This window comes from Apiospora hydei (genome assembly GCF_038363865.1).
Source record: "Apiospora hydei strain CBS 114990 chromosome Unknown utg000008l_segment0_segment0, whole genome shotgun sequence".
Taxonomy (NCBI): domain Eukaryota; kingdom Fungi; phylum Ascomycota; class Sordariomycetes; order Amphisphaeriales; family Apiosporaceae; genus Apiospora; species Apiospora hydei.
Genome location: NW_027117367.1, coordinates 1,720,276 through 1,741,715, shown reverse-complemented (window position 1 = coordinate 1,741,715; position 21,440 = coordinate 1,720,276). Strand labels below are relative to the sequence as shown.

Genomic DNA, 21,440 nt, shown 5'->3' with positions numbered 1-21,440 from the left:
TGCGCTTATCGAGATGGACACATTGGCGATGAAGGAGGAAGGGACTCAAGGACTTGAGTGCTGTGGACCCCCAACCCCCGCACTAAGGACTAACGGTACCTACATTAGGTACATAGTAGCTAGCCTGTTAGCGGGGAAGTCGGGCGCTACGTAGTGGCGGGGGCCCCAGCATCACCTAATTCAGGACTTACACACTCTTTCACATAGAGGCATAGTCGTAGCTCTGAAGAACTGCATAGTAGGTCACAAAAGCTAAACAAAATCGATTTTATCCTACCAAGAAACGCCAGAAGAAGAAACATCTAACCGCTCATACGCTGTATAATGTTCCGTACTCCAGCAAATTCCAGTTCCGACAAAGTCTCTTCCCACAACTGTTTCCCAATCGCGTCCCCCTCGGGCTTGTAGAGTAGCGGGGCCATACTATGTGGGCGAATATCAGTAAACACCTAGTCCACACACACACTCACGAGGTTTGAAAATGATGATGACAATGATGACGTGGAGGAGGGACTACTTACGGTCGTATCACGCCGTCTTCCAAGTACTGCCCGTGGACCGTCTCCCGGTCGAAGCTGACGGCCGCGTGCACGATGCAGCGCGCGCCCAGGCCCGGGCTCTTGCCGACGAGGCGCGCGTAGACCCGGACCGCGAGGCCCGCCCACGACCCGTTGCCCTCGCGCGGCAGCTCGGACCCGTAGCAGAAGCCCGGGTTGGCGGCGTCCAGGGTCGCGGCCGACCCCGGCACGCGCCCCGCCAGCTCGCGGAAGAAGAACTGCCCCAGCAGCTTGGACGTCCCGTAGCGCTCCTGCATGGCCCAGCCGGGCGTCGGCCGCTTGAAGGCGCCCAGGATCGTCGGTTTTGATGCGCGCTCGGCGAACTTGACCCAGCAGGCCGCGTCGGACGAGACGAGGACGAGACGGCCCGGGGGCCTCCGGCGGCGGCGCGTTGGAGGACGGGCAGCAGCAGGATCATCAGGAGGGCGTTGGAGAGGTAGTTGACCTGCACGTCTTCGTCAAATCCGGTAGCGGGGTTGAACTCCTCTTTGATCTTGTACAGAGCGGCGTTCAAGATGGCAATATCCAGGCGTTGCAGGGTTTTGGCCCGCTCCGCAAACTCGGTGACAGACTGATATGAAGACAGGTCCAAACTCCAAATTTCGATATCACACGAACCTGGGGGACGCCCCTCTAACAGGAATTCGCGGGCGGTTTCGGCCTTGGGTACACTCCTTACGGCCATGATGAGTTTACTTAGACCCAAGTCCAGAAGCTGGCGGGCGGTCTCTAGGCCAAGGCCGGTATTGGAACCGGTGATGATGGCAGTCTTTCCCCTGAGGTCGACATCTTGCCGTGTGATCTCCTTTGTTTTACCAAAGAATTGACGTTTGAAGAACTGGGACATGCTCGCCTCCTTGTCAGGCGAGATATCGAACTGCGGTGCCATTTTCTTCGATTTGCTCAAGCTGAGTTGGACTGGGACGGGATGAAGATGGACAGAAACCCAGTACCAAGTCAGAACGAAATCATCATATCTATCTTCTATCTGGCATCTGACCCTGCAAATGAAGGCTGTCGTGAGAATAGAATGCGTTACACAAAGCCAGGACAGCGCCACAAAGTGGCAAGTACCTCTTTCTTGTCACACCCCCAACGGCCTGTCTTTCGCCCGTTTTCGTCCGTACCCGGCGAGTTTTCGATCCGCATACGGCCCAATTGAAGTGCCCGTCGCCCGTCGGAGCCAGCATGATTAGGACTCGATGCGCTGACGTAAACCACCCTTCAACGGCACAGCAGGAACCTGTTCCCTGTACATGTCGCATGCCCTGCATGTACATTAAAGGTACCTATCAAGGCGCATTTGCTTGTTCTGCCTATCTAAATATGTCTCCCTCTTAGACCGGATGCGCCCTCCAAGTGTCAACAGGGCATGACAAAGCTCTCCATTAGGCAACCAATAACTGGAGGATCCCGGGAATCTGGGAATGGTACTCTAGACTCCAAGTTTTCTTTTCTTCAGCCCCGATCAGCCCTGCCAGCCCTGTATTGCCTTATCCTTGGCTAACCCTCTCTCAGCTTAGAACTCGAATCCTCTTCAAGACAAGGGTGCGAATATCACGAGTCAACCGACAATGGGTGTCACCATCCAGGAATAGACCTGTTGTGTATCGTATCTTTTTGCTCCTTCAACCCCCAGTGGCTATCACAGGTCGAGCAGGATTCGGGTTTATCGACGGAAAGGATCATGGGCTTGGTCAGGCGTCTTATCATGGCGTTTTCTTTGGCAGGGAACAGAGGACTCATCGGGAGGGTTGAAATCTCAGGATCATATTGTCCTGGCCGCATAGAAATAACGTATATATATCGCTACACGATGCGTAACCTTCTCGGCTGCCATGAGATATCGTAGGAAGCATAAACGAGTAGAGGACCGTCATTACCACTAGATTAATCATAATCCAGACAACCATGGCCCCAAAACGTTTCCCTACCTCGAGTAGCTTCTCGCAACTACTGCTTGGCTTCTTTTTCTTTTACCTAACCAGCTTTACCACGGCCGCCGCCTTCCCTCGCGCAGATCTCAAAGCTCTCCTGACTGATCCGGTCCGGCAGTGGTCGAAGGGAACAACCGTATCCTTCGGTGGCACTTCCCGGTTCCAGGAAGCGACAGAGCGCTGGACCATCTTCGACCCGCCGACGTACGTTGCCGCCATCAGTCCATCGACAGAAGAAGATGTCAGGAAAATCGTAAGTCGCAAGAACCTAAACAATAAGAAAACTTGATTCTCTTCTGACAGACTATACTTCTTGCTCTCCAGATCAAACTCGCCACGCTCTTGAAGTTCCCGTTTCTGGTCACGGGAAAACGCCACGGATACACGACTACCCTTGGTCGCCTTCGTAATGGGCTGGCCATTGACCTAAGCGGGATCAGAACGCTGGATGTGAACAAAGCGGCCCAAACCCTCACCATCGGCCCCGGAGTGGGCGCAGGCGATATATTTGACCCTCTTTACGAAGCCGGGTTTGAGCTACGTATGAGCTTTCCTTCCTCTTATAGAACTCCCCAGTATGCTACCAGTTCAATTTCTCACCCGCCTCTTCATCGTTCACAGAAACCGGTAGCGCCACCTGCCCCAGCCTGATCGGCGTCACGCTCGGAGGCGGCGTCGGCCGCTTCACCGGCGTGCACGGCTTGCTGCTCGACGCGCTCATCTCGGTCCGGATGGTCACATGGGACGGGAGGCTGATCACCGTCTCCAAGACGTCCTACCCGGACCTGTTCTGGGCCATTCGCGGGGCCGGCGCCAACTTCGGCGCCGTCGTGTCAGCCACCTACCGAGTCCATCCCTTGCGAAACAATGGCAATATCCTCAGCGCCGACTTCTACTTCCCGCCAACAAGAGCTCTGCGTACTTCAAGGCAGTGGAGGCCCTAGGCGGTGGTAAGCTGCCCGCCGAGATGGCATCGATATCGTTGGTGTTGTGGAACAATGATGCAAACGAGGTGAGATTTTCCTCACTTTTTCCTCTGAAATTCCCAATCCTCAAGGGAAAAATGGAGAAAATGAAGCTGACGAGCGACCTCTCTCTGTTACAGACCCAAATCGGCGCCAACTGGGTCTACCTGGGCCCCGAGGCCGAAGGCCGCAAAGCCCTAGCCCCCTTCCTCGCCCTCGGCCCGAGCTACCAAAGCATCAGCGTCGTCAAGTGGAACAAGCTGATCGCGACGGCGGGCGGCGGTGTCGAGGCCCAGACCTGCGCGGACGGTCTGTACCGCGACCTGTACAGCATGAACATCAAGAACTACTCGGCCGCGACCTACTCCGCGTCCTTTGCCAAGATGGCCGACTTCTTCGCCCGCTACCCCGAGGCGCGCACCAGCATCCTCCAGTTCGAGTGGTTCCCGAACCAGGCCGTGGCCGCCGTGCCCCTGGGCGAGACGGCCTGGCCTTGGCGGGACGCGACGGGATACGTGTAAGCAAAGCATATTAACTGCCCCTCCACTGGCCAACCATTCGTTCTTTGATGTACTGACCCATTGGTGCGTAACCATTTGCTTTTAGAAATCCCAACATGATCTGGAACAAGGGAGCTTCTGCCGCAACCGCAAAGGCCGCCTCGGCCCTCGGCCACGAGCTCCGCGAGGACCTTCGCGCGACGGACGGGTACCCCGAGCCCTCAGTCTTCGTCAACTACGCGCGCGGTGATGAGAAGCTTGAAGAGATCTACAGTCGTCAAAATCTGCCGAGACTCGCCAAGCTCAAGAAGCAGTGGGACCCTCATGGCTTCTTTAGCTTCAATAACGCACTGCCTACCCGGTATCCTTGATGAATGAAACATGGACAAGGCAAGGGGGTTGGAACGTGAGTGCGCAGGATCGCCGGTTCAAGTCACCTCATCTTTCTATTTTTCCAATTAGATATACACCACAGACTCGAAGTCCCATTTCCTACATGTATGTTAGTATGTCGTTTTATATAGAAGAAGTAACTCCTTATTTATAGCTAGGAAAATCAAACCTGTTATCAGAAAGTAGTTCGATAAGTCGGTGCGTTCATTACTCTTGAGAAGTCCCAAGAGGAATGAGCCGATTGAACTCGCTAGCATGTTGTCGCGGGAGCAGTATCCATCGCGTCTCACCGCCCATATGGGAAAGGAGACCGGTCCCCTTGTAGTCAGTATTCCTAGGAGTTTCTCCTCTACGTTGGTTGAGCTACGGTTATTGCAACAATTTTACCGCAATAATTACTCGTATAATTGCAGCAGAATCTAATATCATTGGGTATTTGCCTTCATCGAGGACCGAACATAGCACGCCTACCTACGCCCTGAGCGCCTGCGTCTTCGCATGCAGCCAATCGATAACAACCGGCATATAGGCACTAAGACTGTCTTCCATGATGCTCCAGAACAACCGAGTCGCCTCCTCTTCGGGAAGATCCAGATGGAACCTCTCCTGAACCTTGAGGACAGCCTTGTCAGGCTCAAGTTTGATGTCGGGGATATTGGCGTGCACCATGAGACTGAACAAGTTCAGGATCAGGTTCGAGGATTTCCGCAACGCCGCGAACGCCAACGAGCAGTACTGCTTAAACTGCAGGTACAGGTCGCTGTTGGACCCGCCCATAGCATCAACCATCTCCTTGCTCAACTTCACCGCGGGGGCGAACGGCTTCGGGTCGCGTCCAAGAATGAAACCAAAATCGGCATGGAAGAAATGTCCATCGGGGGTGAGCAGCAGGTTTTCGTTATGCCGATCGCCGACACCGAGGATATACGTGATGACACAGTAGCCGGCACAGGACTTGACAAAGGCGTCCAGGGTTTCCTTGCGGACGCCCATTTCAGCGCGCTCGTCAGGGTTATGCTGCTTGAGGTACGCGAGCACAGGATTGGTACGATGTTTCTTCGCAATGTGGGCAAATGTCTGCGAAGGAACGAACTGCGAGGCACCAGCCGTCGTGCTGGTAGCTAAAATTTTGTAGGGAGAAAGCTTAAGGTCCAAATTCTCCTTTTGAAGCAGCTGGTCCATAAGCGTAATAATCTGGATTACGAGCTGGTCCTGCCGCAGATCATCACCGGTCTTGAACATCATTGGATACTTGCCTCCTGATACCGTCTTGAAAGTAGCCATGATCGGCGACAGAGACGATTTGAAGACTCGTGTTTCCTCAGGCACAACACCTGTAATCATTACTGACGGATCCAGTGGAAGCGGCAATGGCGGCTCGATAACGAGCATCTCCGTCTTAGGATCTGCAAGAAGAGCCTTGACCTTGTCGAGTTTGCGGTTGGAGGACTCATGCGAGGCTTGGATCTCGCTGGAGATTTTCGAGAAGACCGCGATGAGTTCTGCTTGGCGCTTCATGGTCTGCCGAGTCTCGAGACCACCAGGTCGGTTTTCCAATTCCCTCATGAAGTCGTATTGCACCTTTGCATACATTGTACGGACCTCAGGGCCTTGCTCCGGGCTCTTGTCGTCCCATTCAACTCCCAGATACCAATAGAAGTAATTTCCAAGGGTGAAGTTCTCGACAGCTCTGGAGATCAGGAAAGTTGCTAATGACGATGCTTCTGTTGCAGGATGTCGAGTATCGGTCGATATGTGCTCAAACTTGAGAGCCTGTACCAACTGTAGCAGGTAGAGCATCAGCTCGTTGTCATCGGCTTTGCTCAGCCTATCAACAGCATAGGCCCTCACAGCCGGGCTGTCAAAGGTTGGACCAAGCAGCTCCAGCGCATCATCGACATCGATCTCTGTCCACTTTGCAAGTACTTGAATGGCTTGCTTTGACTCGCTTTGGTCCTGCCAATTGACGGACTTGACGAACTTTGTCACCGCACGCTTATCCTTGGTCAAGTGGTAACGGAATTTCCAAACAAGATCCTTCTCCTCCAGTGTGAGAGTATGAGTGGGCGAATACGCCATTATCGTATTAAGCTCATCTCGGACTTTGGCATTGGGTCGCAAGTCTTTATCAAGAATACCATGACGATGCTGGCTACGAACGAGTCGCCTGTGTTTGCTCTCTGCAGGGTTGTCTTTCGCAGCGACTTCAGGGTCGTATATCCTTACGATCCGGGAGCTCCCACCTGCGCTTCCGTTGATACCAGGGCCAAATTGGACCTCTGGGGGCGGCTTGATGTCGATGTTGGACTGAGAGGCCGAGAGCTGTTGAATGGTAGAGATAGGAGCTGGGGGTATTCGTGGTCCGTGAAGACGACTGGGAAGTCAAATCGAGGCAGCTCGATCGTAAGAGTGAACTGTGAAGGGCCTCCTTCCGCATCATACTCCGCGCCAACTGATCCATCTTGCATAGAAGACTTGTCAGCTTCCTGTCGCAGGCTGCCTTGTCGCTGGAGCGACTTGACCGAAATTCTTGTGACCTCGGACGCTCGTCTCTCCGACACTCGCCAGACCAGATGGTCAAGCCATTCCACCTTGGGTATCTCGTTCATCTCATATTTCTTAAATAGCTTGTCCATTCGATCCATCTCATCGCGCTCCTTATCCACGGTGGCGAGGTCGTTCTTCTTTGTTCCCTGCCTCCTCTTAGGCACAGTAAACGGTGTGGTCGTGCCGTCGTTTCCGTCTGCCTTTTGGTGGCGATGTATCATGCATTTTAATCGACCTTTCTGGACCTGGTTGTCCTTGTCAAAGAGAGGCAGCGTGGTGCCTCCAAACGGTATCGCGTGGCCTTGCGCTTGCTTGCCTCCTGTTGGAGAGACATCCCAGAGAGTTATGGCTAAGCAGGAGTTGAGCGGAAGCGATTTGTAGGGCATGGGAATATCGAGCCATTCGTTCCAACTGCGAGGTTGTTCTCATATTAGCCAACACAACCGCTAACATCCGACGGGAAGCGCCCAACCTTCTCTCGTTCTTGAACGCTTTGTAAGATGTCTGTACTGGTACAGTCAAAGGCTTCGAGCCAGCCCAAACCTGGACAGTGACATATAGATCCGAGTAGGGGCTGCGAATCGGGTTAGAGACGAGGGTTGTTCCGCTGGAGATAAGCACTGGGCGCATACCTCGTGTTCGAGCCGATGTATCGGAGTTCTGGCCTTTTGATCAATGTCGAATCTTTCTGCGGTGTTTCGTCGCCTTCGAGATTGACTCTATCGATTTGCGCATTCAGTTAGGACGTGGCACTTCTACAAGAGGGGTAGGAAGTTAAGACCTTACATGCGTATGCTGAGCGGATAGTCGAGCGACACCGATTGCGCGAAGGAGAAGGTATCCATCCTGAAGCACCAAGACCGTGCATGGCAGGTTCCGGGAACTACCTATGCAGGAGATGGACAAGAAGACGGTCGATCTTGTACAAGCGAAATGGGTCGAAAAACCAAAGAGTTGCTGTCATCGGCGCCGAGGCTACATCCTTCATAGAGTCAGTAGGTCAGGTCAGTTAATCAAGACAGGGCGCCACAGCAGTCACGTCACTGCCACGGAACAGCGACCGACTAGCTATTTAGATACATATCTGATATGCATCTAGCGAGGGGGCAGGGGGTCGCCTGGTGGGATGTTCCACCAGCTCTGAGCCTCTGCCCCACGTTTTGTTCTAGGCTCCAGCGCCTTCAGTGAGCCCGGTTGGTGAATTGGTTGCTGGACCAAAAGCACTTAAAACCAAAACGCGTCGCCAAGCCAACAAGACGCGTTGAATAACCCACCATCGGTGCCAATATATTGAAATCAGGTTCACTTATCCCGCCGCCGATATCCCGAGTCATTGTGAATCAATTGAGCAGGTCTAACTCGTCCGGTTCGAAAGTCGAACTTGCTCTTACTTGCTAGCTGCTGCGTAACGTGACGCGCGGCTACTGTCTACAGCACAGCACATTCAGATACATCATGTCGACAGATGGCTCCTCTGCCGAGCCAGATTCTCCATCGCGGGCTTCGGACAAGGAGAACAGCTCAAGGACGTTGGTCATGAGAGACAAAGGCAAGGCGGCCGAAGGGGCTGCCAAGAGGAAACGAGCCACCACAAATGGCAGTGGCCCGGCGTACTCAAGGCGCCGCACTGCGACACAGGAGCCTGGCGACGAGGATAGCATAGGGGAGCTCTATGACCCCGATCAGTCAATTGAGCAAAAGCGCGAGGTCCAGAAAGGGCTCCGAGGCCTGATCAAGAATCTCAAGGAGAACGGCGATGAATTCCTCCAAGCCGATTCAGAAGGTCTGCATGAGACGCTGCGCAGGGCTAATGCCTTGTCCGCAAATGTGAAACAGACGACCGAAGCTACCATCGACTCAAAGCTCCTGGTCAATACAGTGGATGCCTCTTACCGCAAGACTATGCGCCTCACTGCCGGGAACACTGCCCAGGGTGTCGACGTGGACGAGTTCATCTCCAAATGCATCACGTTCATGAGGATAGGTGGTGGAATTGCCGACGATGACGCTCCTGACTTGTCCAGTACTCAGCGCCAGCGAAGGCGTCCTAACAGAAGCGCGCTTGCTGCCATGGATGAAGACGACGAGGAAAACGACGATGCGGGAGATCCCTTCAACTGGGAACATCTTGGAAGATTCGGTGGTTGCACTCAGGCTCGACGACCTGCCACTCCAGGATTTCTCTTAGGGCCACTGTCGGTCGAGAAAAAGATACGCAAAGTGGTGAAGAGAAGTGCGCCTTTCCGACCCGGAAATCTCCAAGAAGTTCGGCCTGAGGTGCTGAATCCGGATGATATCCAGAAGAACGAGAATGGTGACCTTGCTGGCATCTGTAAGGCTGTATTAGAACGCCTCGTGGAAGTTCAAGCAACTGCACAAGATTCGGCCCAGACCGCGTTTGAAGCCAATGATGACGAAAAGACAGCCCAAATCATGGAGAGATATGGGCTGAAACAGAATGGAGGCATCGACTTGCTGAGATTTGTGGTGAACCCCAAATCGTTTGGCCAGACCGTTGAAAACATGTTTTATGTCAGCTTCTTAATCAGAGATGCCAAGATCCAACTTGAATACGACGACGACGGCTTTGCAACCTTAGGTAAGCGTTAATCGTCTCAGATTATTCTCATGGATTATATATTGACATGCTGCAGTGCCAATCGATAAAGACGATGTTGAGCAGCAGAATGCTGGTCGGCAATCCTCCAGACAAAGACAACAGGCGGTCTTCCATCTCGACATGGACGTATGGCAAGATATCGTCGAAGTGTACAGAATAAGAGAGCCGCTCATACCACACCGAAGAGAGGAAAAGGTAAAGGGGCCAGGGGCCCGTGGCTGGTATAGTTAAGCTGAGGAATGATGTATGGAAGAACTGCACCAAGCGCTGGAGTACAGTAGTTTTTAGGGGAGATGTGGCAGGCTGCATGTTGTTCTCACTGTAACGCACAATCCGCCGAGGCCAGGGCCAGCGCCTGGATGAATTCATGATACCCATTATGGCTTTTCACATTTACATTCACTTGTGTTGTATCTACTAACACAGCAGAGTGATAGACACCGAGATGTGCTAATGGCAAGCGCAAGATCGTATCACTTCAACAGCCTACTAATATACTTCGCCAGGTATGCTCAGTGAAAACATGATACCAGGTTGGGTTTGCTCACTGGAATTCGATCTTGGCCGTACGTGTTACCCTCTGAGTAGCCCGCTTTCTCGGTTCGTCTAGTATAAAGCAACTGACAAGAGACCTCTTACAAAGGGAAGCTAGCGACAGAAAATATTCCACGGGCTCGGCACATATTCTTCAACCCGACATCCCAGCGATGACTAAAGGCAGCATCCCTTTGCTATTTAATGCTCAAGCGCAAGTTCGAGTGAATAGCAGATTCTGCCGCCTAATGCTAGCATAGCCGTTGACCAAGCAGACAAGGTTTGGTTGCGGAAGCCTTGTTGGTGATTGTGATAAAGGACGCTTCAAAGAAGCTTCTACCGACAATATTCACCACAATAAGGCCAGCTCAATGAGCTTGACAAAGGGCGCTCTATAATGCCGGACGCGCTGTACATGATGCAGCTTTGTACAGAGCAAGCTTTGTCAATCAGAGCGTTGGCTGTGCACGCGGACTTCACAAGTGAGCTATCGAAATATGACCGAAACAATGGGTCAACCAAACTTTTGTCCCTTCGCTGCTAAGGAGATTTACTTGGGTCCAGACAATAACGCCTGTGTTCTCTTTTTCTTCTTTTTCTCAACTTCTAGGAGGACTCTTTGATCATACAGCAACACCGTAGGAGAGAGACTGCGACACGACTATGGAAGACGAAGGCGGTTCAGCGCCATTTGATCCCGAGGGGCCAGGCTCGAGCCAGAGCTCTGGTTCCGAGGGGGACTATCGGGATCTCCCCCGCCTCGCATGCCGGCTTCACGACTCTGGACCAAGAACTCGCGAATGCCGACCAGTCCGGGTCCGGGTCTGACGAAGCAACAGACCGCGGCAACGGCGATGAGCCAGGACGGCAGCCGACACCCTCTAGTCCAGACTCCAACCCCTTCGCACGACCACCATCCAGGGGCTTCTCCCCTCCGCCGCTTCGGTTCTGGGGCGAAGAGGGTCTAGCCGAGGAGCGCCGAATCAAGGAAGAGATGAGGGAAAAGGCAGCCGAGGAGAGGAAGAAACGCGAGGAGCTAGAGGCGAAACGCAATCCGGAAAAAGGCGCCCCGGGACACATTTCCAACCAAGTCGGACCTGGAGCTTGCCCGCCCCATCATCGGCGTGCTCAAGCAGATGGCCAGAGCGCACGGCGTCGACGGAAAGCTCGAGGATGGGATTCTCCGTCAAGCGATCCACGAGAGCGCGACCGCCGAACAAGTCAATGGCGCATTCGCTCGTATGCTTATGGGGAACCACCACATGGCGGACTTTGCGGATATCCAGACGGCCGCGCAGCGGGTGCCCTGATCCCATGGGTTCTCGGGGGATGGCTCGAAGCTGTACCAAGCCATCTTTGACGCCATGGTCGTGGACAGTCGCAACAAGGCAGGGTACCGGGATGCACAAACGGCACTGGAAGAGGAATATCGAGCCGCCAACGCCACCATAAGGCAGCTCACCGCCGAGAAGAAGGAGTTTGAAGGGCAGTTGAAGAAGCTCCGGAACAACGCTGAAGAGACTGAAGAAAAGATGTTAATGCTCCGGAGTGAGCGGGGGTACCCTCCGGCAGAAGTTGTCAGAATGTACCGATAAGGTTGAAGAGGTCAGACAGCAGCTGACGAAGGAAAAGAAGGACCTCGAGGAGCAGTTGACGAAGGAAAAGCAGGATCTCGAAGAGCAGCTGAAGAAGCTCCAGGATAATTCTGAAGAGTCTAAGGATACTATAGAAAGGCTCACCAAAGAGAAGGAGAGTCTCGAGGCCAAGCTGGAGAGCGACAAGCAGGCATTCGAATCCAGCCTGGAGAACGAGAGGAAGGATTTTGAAGAAAAGCTGACAAAGGCCCAGGGCGAATCTCAAAACTCTGCCGAGATGATACAACAACTTACCAACGACAAGCAGGAACTCGAACAGAAACTGAAGTCGAGCGAAGACGATGCTCAACAGTCCAGTGATACGATAACCCAGTTGGCAGGCGAAAATAAGGATCTCGAAGCAAAGCTGGAAAAAGCGCTGGAGGACGACGGCTCCAAGGAAATCATCCGACAACTGACCGACGAGAAGCAGGACCTCGAGCAGAAGCTAAAGTCGAGCGAGGACAACGCCCAAAGCTCCAGCGATACAATACGAGAACTTACCAGCGAGAAGAAGGACCTTGAGCAAACGCTCAAGTCGTTCGAGGATGATGCCCAGAACTCCAGCGATACGATTATCCGACTGGAAAGCGAAAATAAGACTCTCGAGGCGAAACTGCAAAAGGCGCTGGAGGACGACGGCTCCGAGCTGCTCATCCGACAACTGGCCGACGAGAAAGCAAACGTCGAAGAGGAACTTGAGAGACACAAGAATGGCGCCAACCTGCAGATACAGAAGCTGACCCGCGACAAGGAGGACCTCGAAGAGAAGCTGGAAAACGAGGGACAGAACCACGAAAACGAGCTGGAGAGCCAGAAGGAGGCGCTCGAGAAGCAACTGGAGGCCCTTCAGGCAAAGTTCCACAAGTACATCAACGATACCGACGAGGATAGGCGCGCAATGGTGGATATGCACGAGAGAAGCGTAGAGAAGATGGCCAAACTCATGGCCGATTATCAGGCCTGTGGCGAAGCAGTGACGAGGCTAGAGGGCGAAAGGAAAGAGGCGCGCAGTGCTCTCGCAAAGTACAAGGCGAAGAACACGAAGTTGCGAGAAGAGATGCAAGGCCTCCAGAAGGAGCTCGGGGAGGCCAGGAAGCGCGTCAAGAAAGGAGGAGGGGCCGACGGTAGTGGTGGTCGCACTGCTACTAACAGGACTTTTACGCCGGACACTACATCGTCAGCGACACGGTATAAGTATGACAGGCTTCTGGAATACTATAGCAGGTAAGATACATGCATACGCAGATACATGCGCTCTGTAATCGTTTCGTGAGAAATCCCCCTTCTAACCAACGTCGCCACTCAGGGTCGAAGAGGCACTAAAGTGGCATAAGATCGGCCTCGAAGAGGGCGGCCAGCAGCTCGTGCAGGAGGGTGGGAAACAAGCCGACTTTGACAACTATCAGGCCAACCTAAGGGCGAGCTATAAGAAGACCAAGGGGAACGACGGGAAGGTCCTAGAACCGTTTTCCGAAATAGCCGCGCACTTGCGCGGCGCAAATATACACATCGAGGCCGACGCCCATCTCGTCGGCAGCATAGACGATCTGAGCGCCAGCTTCCATCAGTTCAACTTTCTGGGACCCCGAAAGCCCAGATCGTGCCTGTCCCAGATCGCGGCGATTCCGCAGCGCCTGGTGCAGATACCGAAGCGTCTGGTGGCGATCCCGCAGCGGCTTCTGGGGTGGGCCAACAGCCTCGGCCTCATGCCCCTGATCAACCTGTTCATGTTCCTGTTCTTCCTGGCCGCCACCCTCGCCGAGGGCAGCAAGTACGCGCATTGGGGCAGACCGAACGCCACGTCGCGGGCGTTGTTCGCGGAGAATCGGGCCTACGTCTGTGTGAGCGCACCTCACATGACCTTCTTTTACGATATGGTGCGGGACGTCCTGGGTATCCCGAGATTGGCCTAACCATACTGTTTCTAAATCCCTCGACCAACAAGAATAAGAAGATACCAACGGTCAGGAGGGAACGCAACTCCGAAGACAGCCAATTGAACATCATGCCCCTGTCCCTTTCCAGTGGGGTCAGCCCAGGCATCATACAACCGAACCAAATACATTGGCACTACTAGGCCAGTACGACAACTCCTTCGAGCCACATTTCTTTTGTCAGGTTTCGCTATCATAACTAACAAAACACGTTGGCACTGACAGAGCCAGCACGACACTCCGACGAGGCATCTTTCTTTTGTTGGGATCCGTTAATATACAACGGGCAGAATACCAGTACGACACTCCGACGAGACATCTTTCTTTTGTTCGTTTTTGCTATTAAGGGACTTATTGGGATAGCATGTACACGTCCGTGTATACAATCGAGGGTTTTGGAAAGTTCGCAGGTTTTTGGGCTGGACGTACCAAAATTCCACCACAACGCAACCGCATCTACTGATGCCCTTCTTGCACAGCTGGAACAAGCTTCCCCTCGCGGTTTTCTCCCGTGATCTAGAAGTGCGTGACGTTACCAAATCCAGCCAGCATCGTATGACCCAAAGGCACTGGTAGCACCAGGCGTGTCTCATGGGAGGCTCGCGTAACCCTGGGCTTGCAACTCGAGGCATCAAGCTGGTGTGGTCAGGGTACATGCCCAGCTGAGTAATGATGCCAGATTTTTCTGTAGCTCATCAGAACCCACATCCCTTGATGCGAAAAAGCTGCTGTCAAGGGGCTTAGTGGTAGATTAGAACAGATTTTATCCCCTGCCAGGCAGAACAGCGTCAGGGCCAAAGACTACTTACCAGCACACACATTTACATCATCCAGTGACTCGATACCGGAGGTTCTTGGCCAAGGGGCCAACAAAACAGCATTGCCCGACACGAGCCCTCAGATCGCCGTCCAAAACGAAGAATGTTGAGTATTGCTATTGAAGCACGTTTTCCCCTCTGGCCATCCGTTGACATATGCCGCCATGATATCCCGATCGCGCTGACTCACATAGAGTTCCCCCTAACTCGCAGCCGTCAGTCCTCTAGTGGCAAACGACATTTCCTACGGGTTGTGGGGACGGGGGCCTTATCTCCTGTTATTTTAAACTCTCAGGTCCCCTGTATTTCGGGATAGGTGAGGCTCCCCCAAGATGCCCCTGAACTATTGAACTCTACTCGACATCCGGCCGAATATTGGTGCGTGAAACCGCGTGTTTTCCGCATGGCTAGCATGCCCTCGATAATGCTTTCTAGAAAAGGGGGAAAATAAATGAAGATGTGTGTGTGTGTGTGTCTTGTGGTAAGTAACAAACAGTGAGGCTTCTAGGCTTGGAAGGTTCGAAATGGTCTTGCCCGGATGCCACGTTCGAACTTCCACGCCTCGACGGATCGATCATGCCCACTCCTAACTTAGGCCGAGATCAGCTTCACTTCACATCGCGTCTTTTCTCGGCTTGGGACTAGAAGCTCCCCCTCGGACCGTTACTCTACGTCATCGACTACATCACCAATGTCCCAAAATATCCCACCCTGCTGTTCCCACAGTTAGACATTTTTCCTCCGGTTAATTACACAACAAAGTTTCCTGGTCTCTTCCGGGACCCTGAATTCTGACGGAGGAGGTCCATCACCGCGTTCTCCACCACCATCCGAGAGCGGTCGCACTGATCGCGCGCCAGACAGAGCCGGCGGGAACGTTCATTGTGATGATGTTGAAATTTTGCACGTCCCATCAGGGACTGCTTGGCGAGGCTTGTCGTCCCAACCCGCCCTTCAAGATCTTCTTCGATTTCTCCTTGGCCCACCGTTTATGGTTTCTCAGCTCCAAATCACTCACGAGCAAGCGACGGACCATGAGCTTGGCTTTTTGGAGAAGAGAAGAGCAGAAGGCCAAACCAAAAATAGCCAAATTTGGCTTCACTCTTAGGTACTTGCAATAGGGCCAATTGCACCTAAAAAATCGCCGGATAGGATACATAAGGTTACCCGGCCCAGTGCCCCGGAATCAGATGTGATTGAGCTGTCCGATATCTGATATTAGCGTCGTTTGCCAACATCCTCACTCAAATCACAATGGCCACAGCTACCTACCTGATCGATACCTGAACCATAAGGAAAAGGAGGTGGTAGCAGGGATATCTACTGCAACAACACAGAGATAACGCAACATCAGTCATCTGAGCTTCTTGGCTTGGCGGTATCTGTCCCTGAGTAAGAAGTGCTTTTTCTGGAAGGTGGTGGTGGTGGACGAACGCAATCTCCTCCCGCACATCACCTGTATCCGTGGTCGGGATCTACCCGGGATGATCGGTATCAAGCAACCATGATAGGCGCCCCGTCTTCCGCAGATCCAGTTCCTGGGAACGACTGCGTGCGACAATCGGGTTTGGCCGAACGGGAAATGATACAGCTTGCTTGACTCGCAAGCCAGCGCGATCATACGACGCACATATAGCCTATTCATGTGATATCAAATCATGATCCTCTGCTGCAACAAACTCGAGAATGTGAAAGAATAGTCGAGCCGTAATCTTCTTTCCTGTATGTATAATCATGCCAGCCTTCTAGATCACGGTCGATGCACATAAGGGGTAGTAGCCACAATTCCACCTACCGCAAAGAGGCATCCGAAGTTCCCACGTCCTCGGCCCCGCAAGCAATGCGATGGTCCCTTGGCCAAGATCTATCAGTTGTAGTCGTGTGTGCTTCTCGGAGATCTTGGCATCGTATTCATGCCCGTCCACTTTATCCCCATCCGCCCCCCACAGACCACAGAGTAGGCGCCCTAGCGACCCTGTTTTGTACGGAGAGCAAAGCAATCAGACCTTGGACAGGTTTGCCAGTGGCGAGATAATATGTACGGCATAGTCGCCTCCTGCTTGCTGTATATGGCCGTGGTGAGCCCGAGTCGGCGATTACGCACGTCTGGGCGGCTGTGTGTGAATATCTCCAGTCTTCTTTAATATGGCTACCCTGAATATCCCCGTGGAGGTGGGGCCTGTGCCTTGGTTGTCCGCTGGCAAGACTGGCAGACTGGCCTGGCTTTAAGGCTGAGCCCTGAATGTCGTTCTGGCGCTTCTCTCGGAGAATTGGCGGCCAGCAACTGATGAAGAGGTCTTGTACATGTCAGGGCCTACCGTACACATGCAGGCTTGACAACAGCGACCGACCACGCGGTCATTAGTGGATTAGATAGATTGCCCATTCATTTGTTTAACTGTCCAATCTAGGACCCGAAGTTGAGGGTGTGCATTATCCACCGTCGACAAAGCCTCAAAGCTATGTACATAGACCGACTCTACTTGCCTAGCAAGCCAGCTCATCAAGGAACAGAGTTGTGGCGAGCGGTGCGGGCATAGATTCCCGATCTCATCTAGTGTTCTTGCGCTGCGCGCCTTTGCGCCCGCCGAGTCTGCTAGAAGAAACGATGCAAGAGACGATGCAACTCAACTCAGACACAATTCACGCAAACAGAGATCCAGAAAAGAAATGTCGCTTTTGCAGATTGGGCTATTTCCTCTTATGAGAGAGGCCGCTACCACCTACACGTAGGAGGTGGTTTGCCGATCCATCGGTCTAGATTTCTGGGATCTGCGATTCGTAGCAGTAGGTGTATTACCCAGTTTTTAAGCCGTCTCTAGCAAAAATGGACAAATGCGGCTCTCCGGGCAAGCAGCCTCCTCCAAAAATCAGTCAGAAAGGCTGGCAGGGTGGCAGGGGTGGCAGGAGTCCGATCTGAATGCTGCACTCCAGGCTGCCAGGGCTGTAAGTTTGGTACGATTCACGACCGAAACAAATCTTTCTATCAGCGACCGACGAAGGGGCTCCCAACCCAAATGGCAGCAGCCCGCACAACACTGCCAGCATGCATTCGGTATGATGACAGCTAGTAGACACATACATACACCCATGCATACACATGTTAGCTGCCAGTTGGGTCAGATTTTTTGAGTGCGCGCCGCCTCAAACGTACGTCCACAGAATAGGCTTTCCGATGGCGAGGATGCGCTGCAACGACGACTAGTCATTTTTGTTTCAGTGATTGATAGGATTTGGGCGGGTGGGCGTGAAGCTCGCCATAGCCGACCCAGCTCGGGTCGCAATCGGCAGTTGGTCGTAGTACCAAACGCGCAATCGTCAGCTCATTCAGTGTTTCCGAGTTGTCCTGGGTCGGGGATCTCGTTCATGGAAAGGATGAGGGGGAAAAGGAAAGTTGGAAGCATCTCCCAGTTGATTGGGTTCAAAGGCGTAACGTGGACGGCAACGCAACATCACTCTTCAGACACGCGCTGTTCCTGCGACGAAACCTCAGCGATGTCACCCCAAAATTAGCCAGCTAGTCCCCCTTCGCATATTAGACGAAAGAAGACCTTCCTAAGGTGAAAGTAGCCTGTGACTGACTGCACTGGCGCTGGCCAGTGAGAGAGTTCCGAGAGGACCGACAGAAACATGGCCGGGCATGGCAGCACTGGAAAGTCTCGGCCGAAGCCCACCAACCAACCAACAGCAAACGGATCATGCAAGCCGTTCGAGGAATTGAAACACCTGGCCAGGCGTTGCCACTTATTTTGTGCAAGATGCAGAGTTCTGGACTCAATGCCCCCATCGTACGGTACCCGGGGATTCTTTGCCCTGCCTCCCTTTCGTCCCGATTCGACAGAGCCGGTGCTTCTGTAACATGACAGGCGGACGGACAAGAGCTTGGTCGGTACTTACCTTAAGTACATCTTACGTGCTATACCGGACTTGGGTGTACTGTAGGGTGCTGGAGGCCCCGAAACACGAGACGCGTAGTGTAGCATCAACCAACGTTCGCTTTTCCTTAGGCCTCTTTCGACCAATGACAGGAGGCTACTGCGAGGAACGAGGGCTTTCAGCAGCGAAACGTCCCGTCAATTCCGCGCAATCGCTGGCGCGGTTTTGGACTGCTGCTTCTATTTCTGGCTGCTGTCAGTCCCTTCCTAGTAGCAGCTCGCTTGGCCGGGGGCCCAGTTTGCTAGCTGGTCCAAACGCCGATCGATCGTGTGCCCGATTTTATCAGTGTGATAGCTTGGACTTCAATGTTCTGTGCAATGCAGGAGGGTACCTACTAGAGGTTGCACTACAGACACTGGTGACTTTCGATTACAGGATATTGATGTGATGTACCGAACTCGGCTATGGGGCACCATGTTATAATGTAGGAAGGGTAAGAAAGACATCGTGGCAACGGTATCCTGGGATGTCCAGCTCTGTTCAATACATTACGGAACGATCGACTGCTCGCTCGTATATTGATGTCCACTTCGAAAACCTGGCCCTGGTCTAGCCAGGTACGCGCACGCCTGCTGCAAGCAGCGGGGCTTTTGGGACGGCAGCTGGGCGGCGTGTTGCTTGCTCGCCAGCTTGCGCTTGCTTGCTTGGTCGATTACACTTTTCAGCGACCGTTAGGTTACGTGCCGGTAGATCTTCAACCGGCAGTGCATGCGCTGCAACAGTCCATCCTAGAAGTGGAAGATGCGCAGGCGCTCTCCCGCTTCCTGTGCTGCAAATCACTGAAAGCACGTACGATATGTACCTAAATGTACGTACAATGAATTGAGTATTTGAATACGTATGTACCTTACCTACATGTAATCTTCGGCGGCTCTCAGGGAATGCAGATGGTTATCAGATCAGGAGGAGGAGCAGCAGCGTGTCAGCATAAACCTTCCACAGGCAGAGAAAGGCCCAGTGCATGTGCACGCGCGCACAGGGTCCTTAATTGATTGATTGATTGATTGGCCGACCGTAAAAAACAGCCACCCACTCACCACTTACTCCCCTCAAGCTCAGTAGTCGTCGTCAACCACGGGTAGGTGGCTTCTTTCCCACTCATTACCTAAGTCGGTACACATTGATACCGCAGAGCGCAGAGGGGAGTAAGGGGGCGTGGCGTGGCGTGTGGTTGTTAGGTAAGAGCTTCGTTCATTTTTATCACGACCTATCTGGTCGTCCAAGAGCACATACCTACATATCTACAAGCCCTAAACTGTGCCTCTCCTACAAACTCGAACGCCCTCAGGCGAAGAGTCCGGAAAACTTACTCATAGCACCCATTTGGGATCATTCGACGGTCTCTGGGTGGACGCTGAATTGGGTTTGAGCCTGCGCCGAACAACCTCCGTCGACCGTATTTTTCTGTTTTGGCGATGTTAGCGACACACAATCCAATACGATCGCACGACGATCCAATACGTTGCGAGGCCCGAGTGAGTGCCGCCGCCCAGAAAGCCTAGAAGCTAACCTTGTCCTGAGCGTCCCCATTTTTGGCAATGGATGTGGGGGAATTCCATCCTCGGGATGGAGCCCACTCCAAAACAAGCAAGGGACGGAGACTGAGAGCTAGCAAAGAGGACATGGACTAGGTAATGCTAAGGTAAGTTGAGCCATGTACTGCATGCAGTGATGTACTCACTCGCTCGTAAAGGACCAGGAAGTAGGTTCTTGTAGCCTTCCCAGAGCTTGATCATCGATCTTCCCTCTAAGCCACTGATGTACTTGCATGAGACTCAGGAGAATTATATAAGGGCAGCTCGTCCTCATCCCTTCAGACTGGCTCTATTCATCATCACCTCATCAAGCCATCCTGTCCTGTCCTGTCCTGTAAGCAAGAACAGCTCCAACAACTACAAAGCAAGGAAACAAGACTGCGTCCTGTTCCTGGATCTATCCTATCGCTACCAATACTCTATACATTGTCATATTCGCTATTAGACCGCCCTGGTCTGCGACTTCCAATTTGTACCGGAACTCCAAGACCCAACAACTCTTGTGACAAACACACCCACCCAACTGTATCTACACGCTGATACGATCGCCGTCGATCTCGTCCGAGCTCTCTCTCGTTCTCCATTGTCGCCATACTATTCTTAGACCTATTCCCATATTTCACATCACATCATCCGTCAAGATGCACTGCTACTGCGCCAACTACTACGTACGTTTTATCATCAGCCGAGCGGATAGCTTTCCCAGACACTAACATATTGGACTTTCAGAGTGCAGTCAACTGCCACAACAAAGTCTCCCAATTCGGAGAGCGATGCCGGCTCTGCACAGTACGTTGCACCACCATATCGTGTAATCTGTACTACAGCACACCCAACTAACACCATTTCCTTTTTTCAGGTCATGAACGAAGGTGTCTCAGCCCGATACGACAGCTTCAACCACCAGGCCCAGGCTCAGAGCTACCAGCCCCAGAGCTATCAGGACATGCTCCGAGATGACTCCAGCCGGGAAGAGCGCCGAGGCCGCCAACGCGAGCGCAAGGGCAAGGACTCCCGCAAGTCGCGACAGCACAGCTAGACGAAGAGGACGCAAAACAAAGCCCCGTCACGCCATATAATCAAAACCACAAGAAGTAAAACAAGTCAAAAGAAATTCAAGGACTAGGGAGAAAGAAAAAAGGGGAGGGACAGGAAAACGAAATAAACTCACACCAGCTACCGCGCTCACAGGGGTGAATGGCGCTGTCGAATGCTGGGGATACAGAGCCACGACATGGGAGTTTGACATATATACCAAAAGGGGAAACACGAGGAAAATACCCAAAACGACCATTGGCTTCTCCAGGCAGGCATTGGAGGTCATTAACAGCAATACGGTAGAAACAGCTGGTCAAGTGAGTGGAAGGAACAGCTTGCTATGCGGCAGCGACCACTCGGGAGTACATAATGAAACAAAAACTAATACGACTTTATGATCATCATCAAATACCTTCCTTTTTGCACCCGCCTAGTGCATTGAGATCGGGTGAGTTGACAAGCAAATACGGAAGCGTCCTCGTTGACAGT

At 52.9% G+C, this 21,440-nt stretch overlaps 7 protein-coding genes across 7 annotated transcripts; 4 read left to right on the top strand and 3 right to left on the bottom strand.

The window, feature by feature from the left end:
* Positions 1-302: 302 nt before the first annotated feature.
* On the bottom strand, positions 303-1,446 carry PG997_011121 (NAD(P)-binding protein; the record flags this gene model as incomplete). The annotated part of the gene is made up of 3 exons (XM_066815436.1): positions 303-423; positions 522-880; positions 922-1,446. 3 exons carry the CDS (start codon positions 1,444-1,446, stop codon positions 303-305), a joined length of 1,005 nt encoding a protein of 334 aa, XP_066664726.1.
* A 1,022-nt stretch (positions 1,447-2,468) lies between these two features.
* PG997_011120 (uncharacterized protein) lies at positions 2,469-4,330 on the top strand (the record flags this gene model as incomplete). Its single annotated transcript, XM_066815435.1, has 6 exons — positions 2,469-2,747; positions 2,819-3,035; positions 3,116-3,342; positions 3,405-3,506; positions 3,600-3,976; positions 4,066-4,330. 6 exons carry the CDS (start codon positions 2,469-2,471, stop codon positions 4,328-4,330), a joined length of 1,467 nt encoding a protein of 488 aa, XP_066664725.1.
* A 493-nt stretch (positions 4,331-4,823) lies between these two features.
* Positions 4,824-7,744, bottom strand: PG997_011119 (phosphatidylinositol 3; the record flags this gene model as incomplete). Its single annotated transcript, XM_066815434.1, has 5 exons — positions 4,824-6,674; positions 6,728-7,310; positions 7,372-7,473; positions 7,532-7,618; positions 7,686-7,744. The coding sequence occupies 5 exons, from the start codon at positions 7,742-7,744 to the stop codon at positions 4,824-4,826; spliced, it is 2,682 nt and encodes an 893-aa protein (XP_066664724.1).
* A 610-nt stretch (positions 7,745-8,354) lies between these two features.
* Positions 8,355-9,750, top strand: PG997_011118 (Nse4 C-terminal-domain-containing protein; the record flags this gene model as incomplete). Its single annotated transcript, XM_066815433.1, has 2 exons — positions 8,355-9,498; positions 9,554-9,750. 2 exons carry the CDS (start codon positions 8,355-8,357, stop codon positions 9,748-9,750), a joined length of 1,341 nt encoding a protein of 446 aa, XP_066664723.1.
* A 984-nt stretch (positions 9,751-10,734) lies between these two features.
* On the bottom strand, positions 10,735-11,369 carry PG997_011117 (uncharacterized protein; the record flags this gene model as incomplete). Its single annotated transcript, XM_066815432.1, has 2 exons — positions 10,735-11,001; positions 11,151-11,369. 2 exons carry the CDS (start codon positions 11,367-11,369, stop codon positions 10,735-10,737), a joined length of 486 nt encoding a protein of 161 aa, XP_066664722.1.
* A 48-nt stretch (positions 11,370-11,417) lies between these two features.
* On the top strand, positions 11,418-13,603 carry PG997_011116 (uncharacterized protein; the record flags this gene model as incomplete). The annotated part of the gene is made up of 3 exons (XM_066815431.1): positions 11,418-11,542; positions 11,607-12,914; positions 12,997-13,603. 3 exons carry the CDS (start codon positions 11,418-11,420, stop codon positions 13,601-13,603), a joined length of 2,040 nt encoding a protein of 679 aa, XP_066664721.1.
* Positions 13,604-20,554: 6,951 nt separating this feature from the next.
* On the top strand, positions 20,555-20,952 carry PG997_011115 (uncharacterized protein; the record flags this gene model as incomplete). Its single annotated transcript, XM_066815430.1, has 3 exons — positions 20,555-20,581; positions 20,643-20,702; positions 20,773-20,952. 3 exons carry the CDS (start codon positions 20,555-20,557, stop codon positions 20,950-20,952), a joined length of 267 nt encoding a protein of 88 aa, XP_066664720.1.
* Positions 20,953-21,440: the final 488 nt, after the last annotated feature.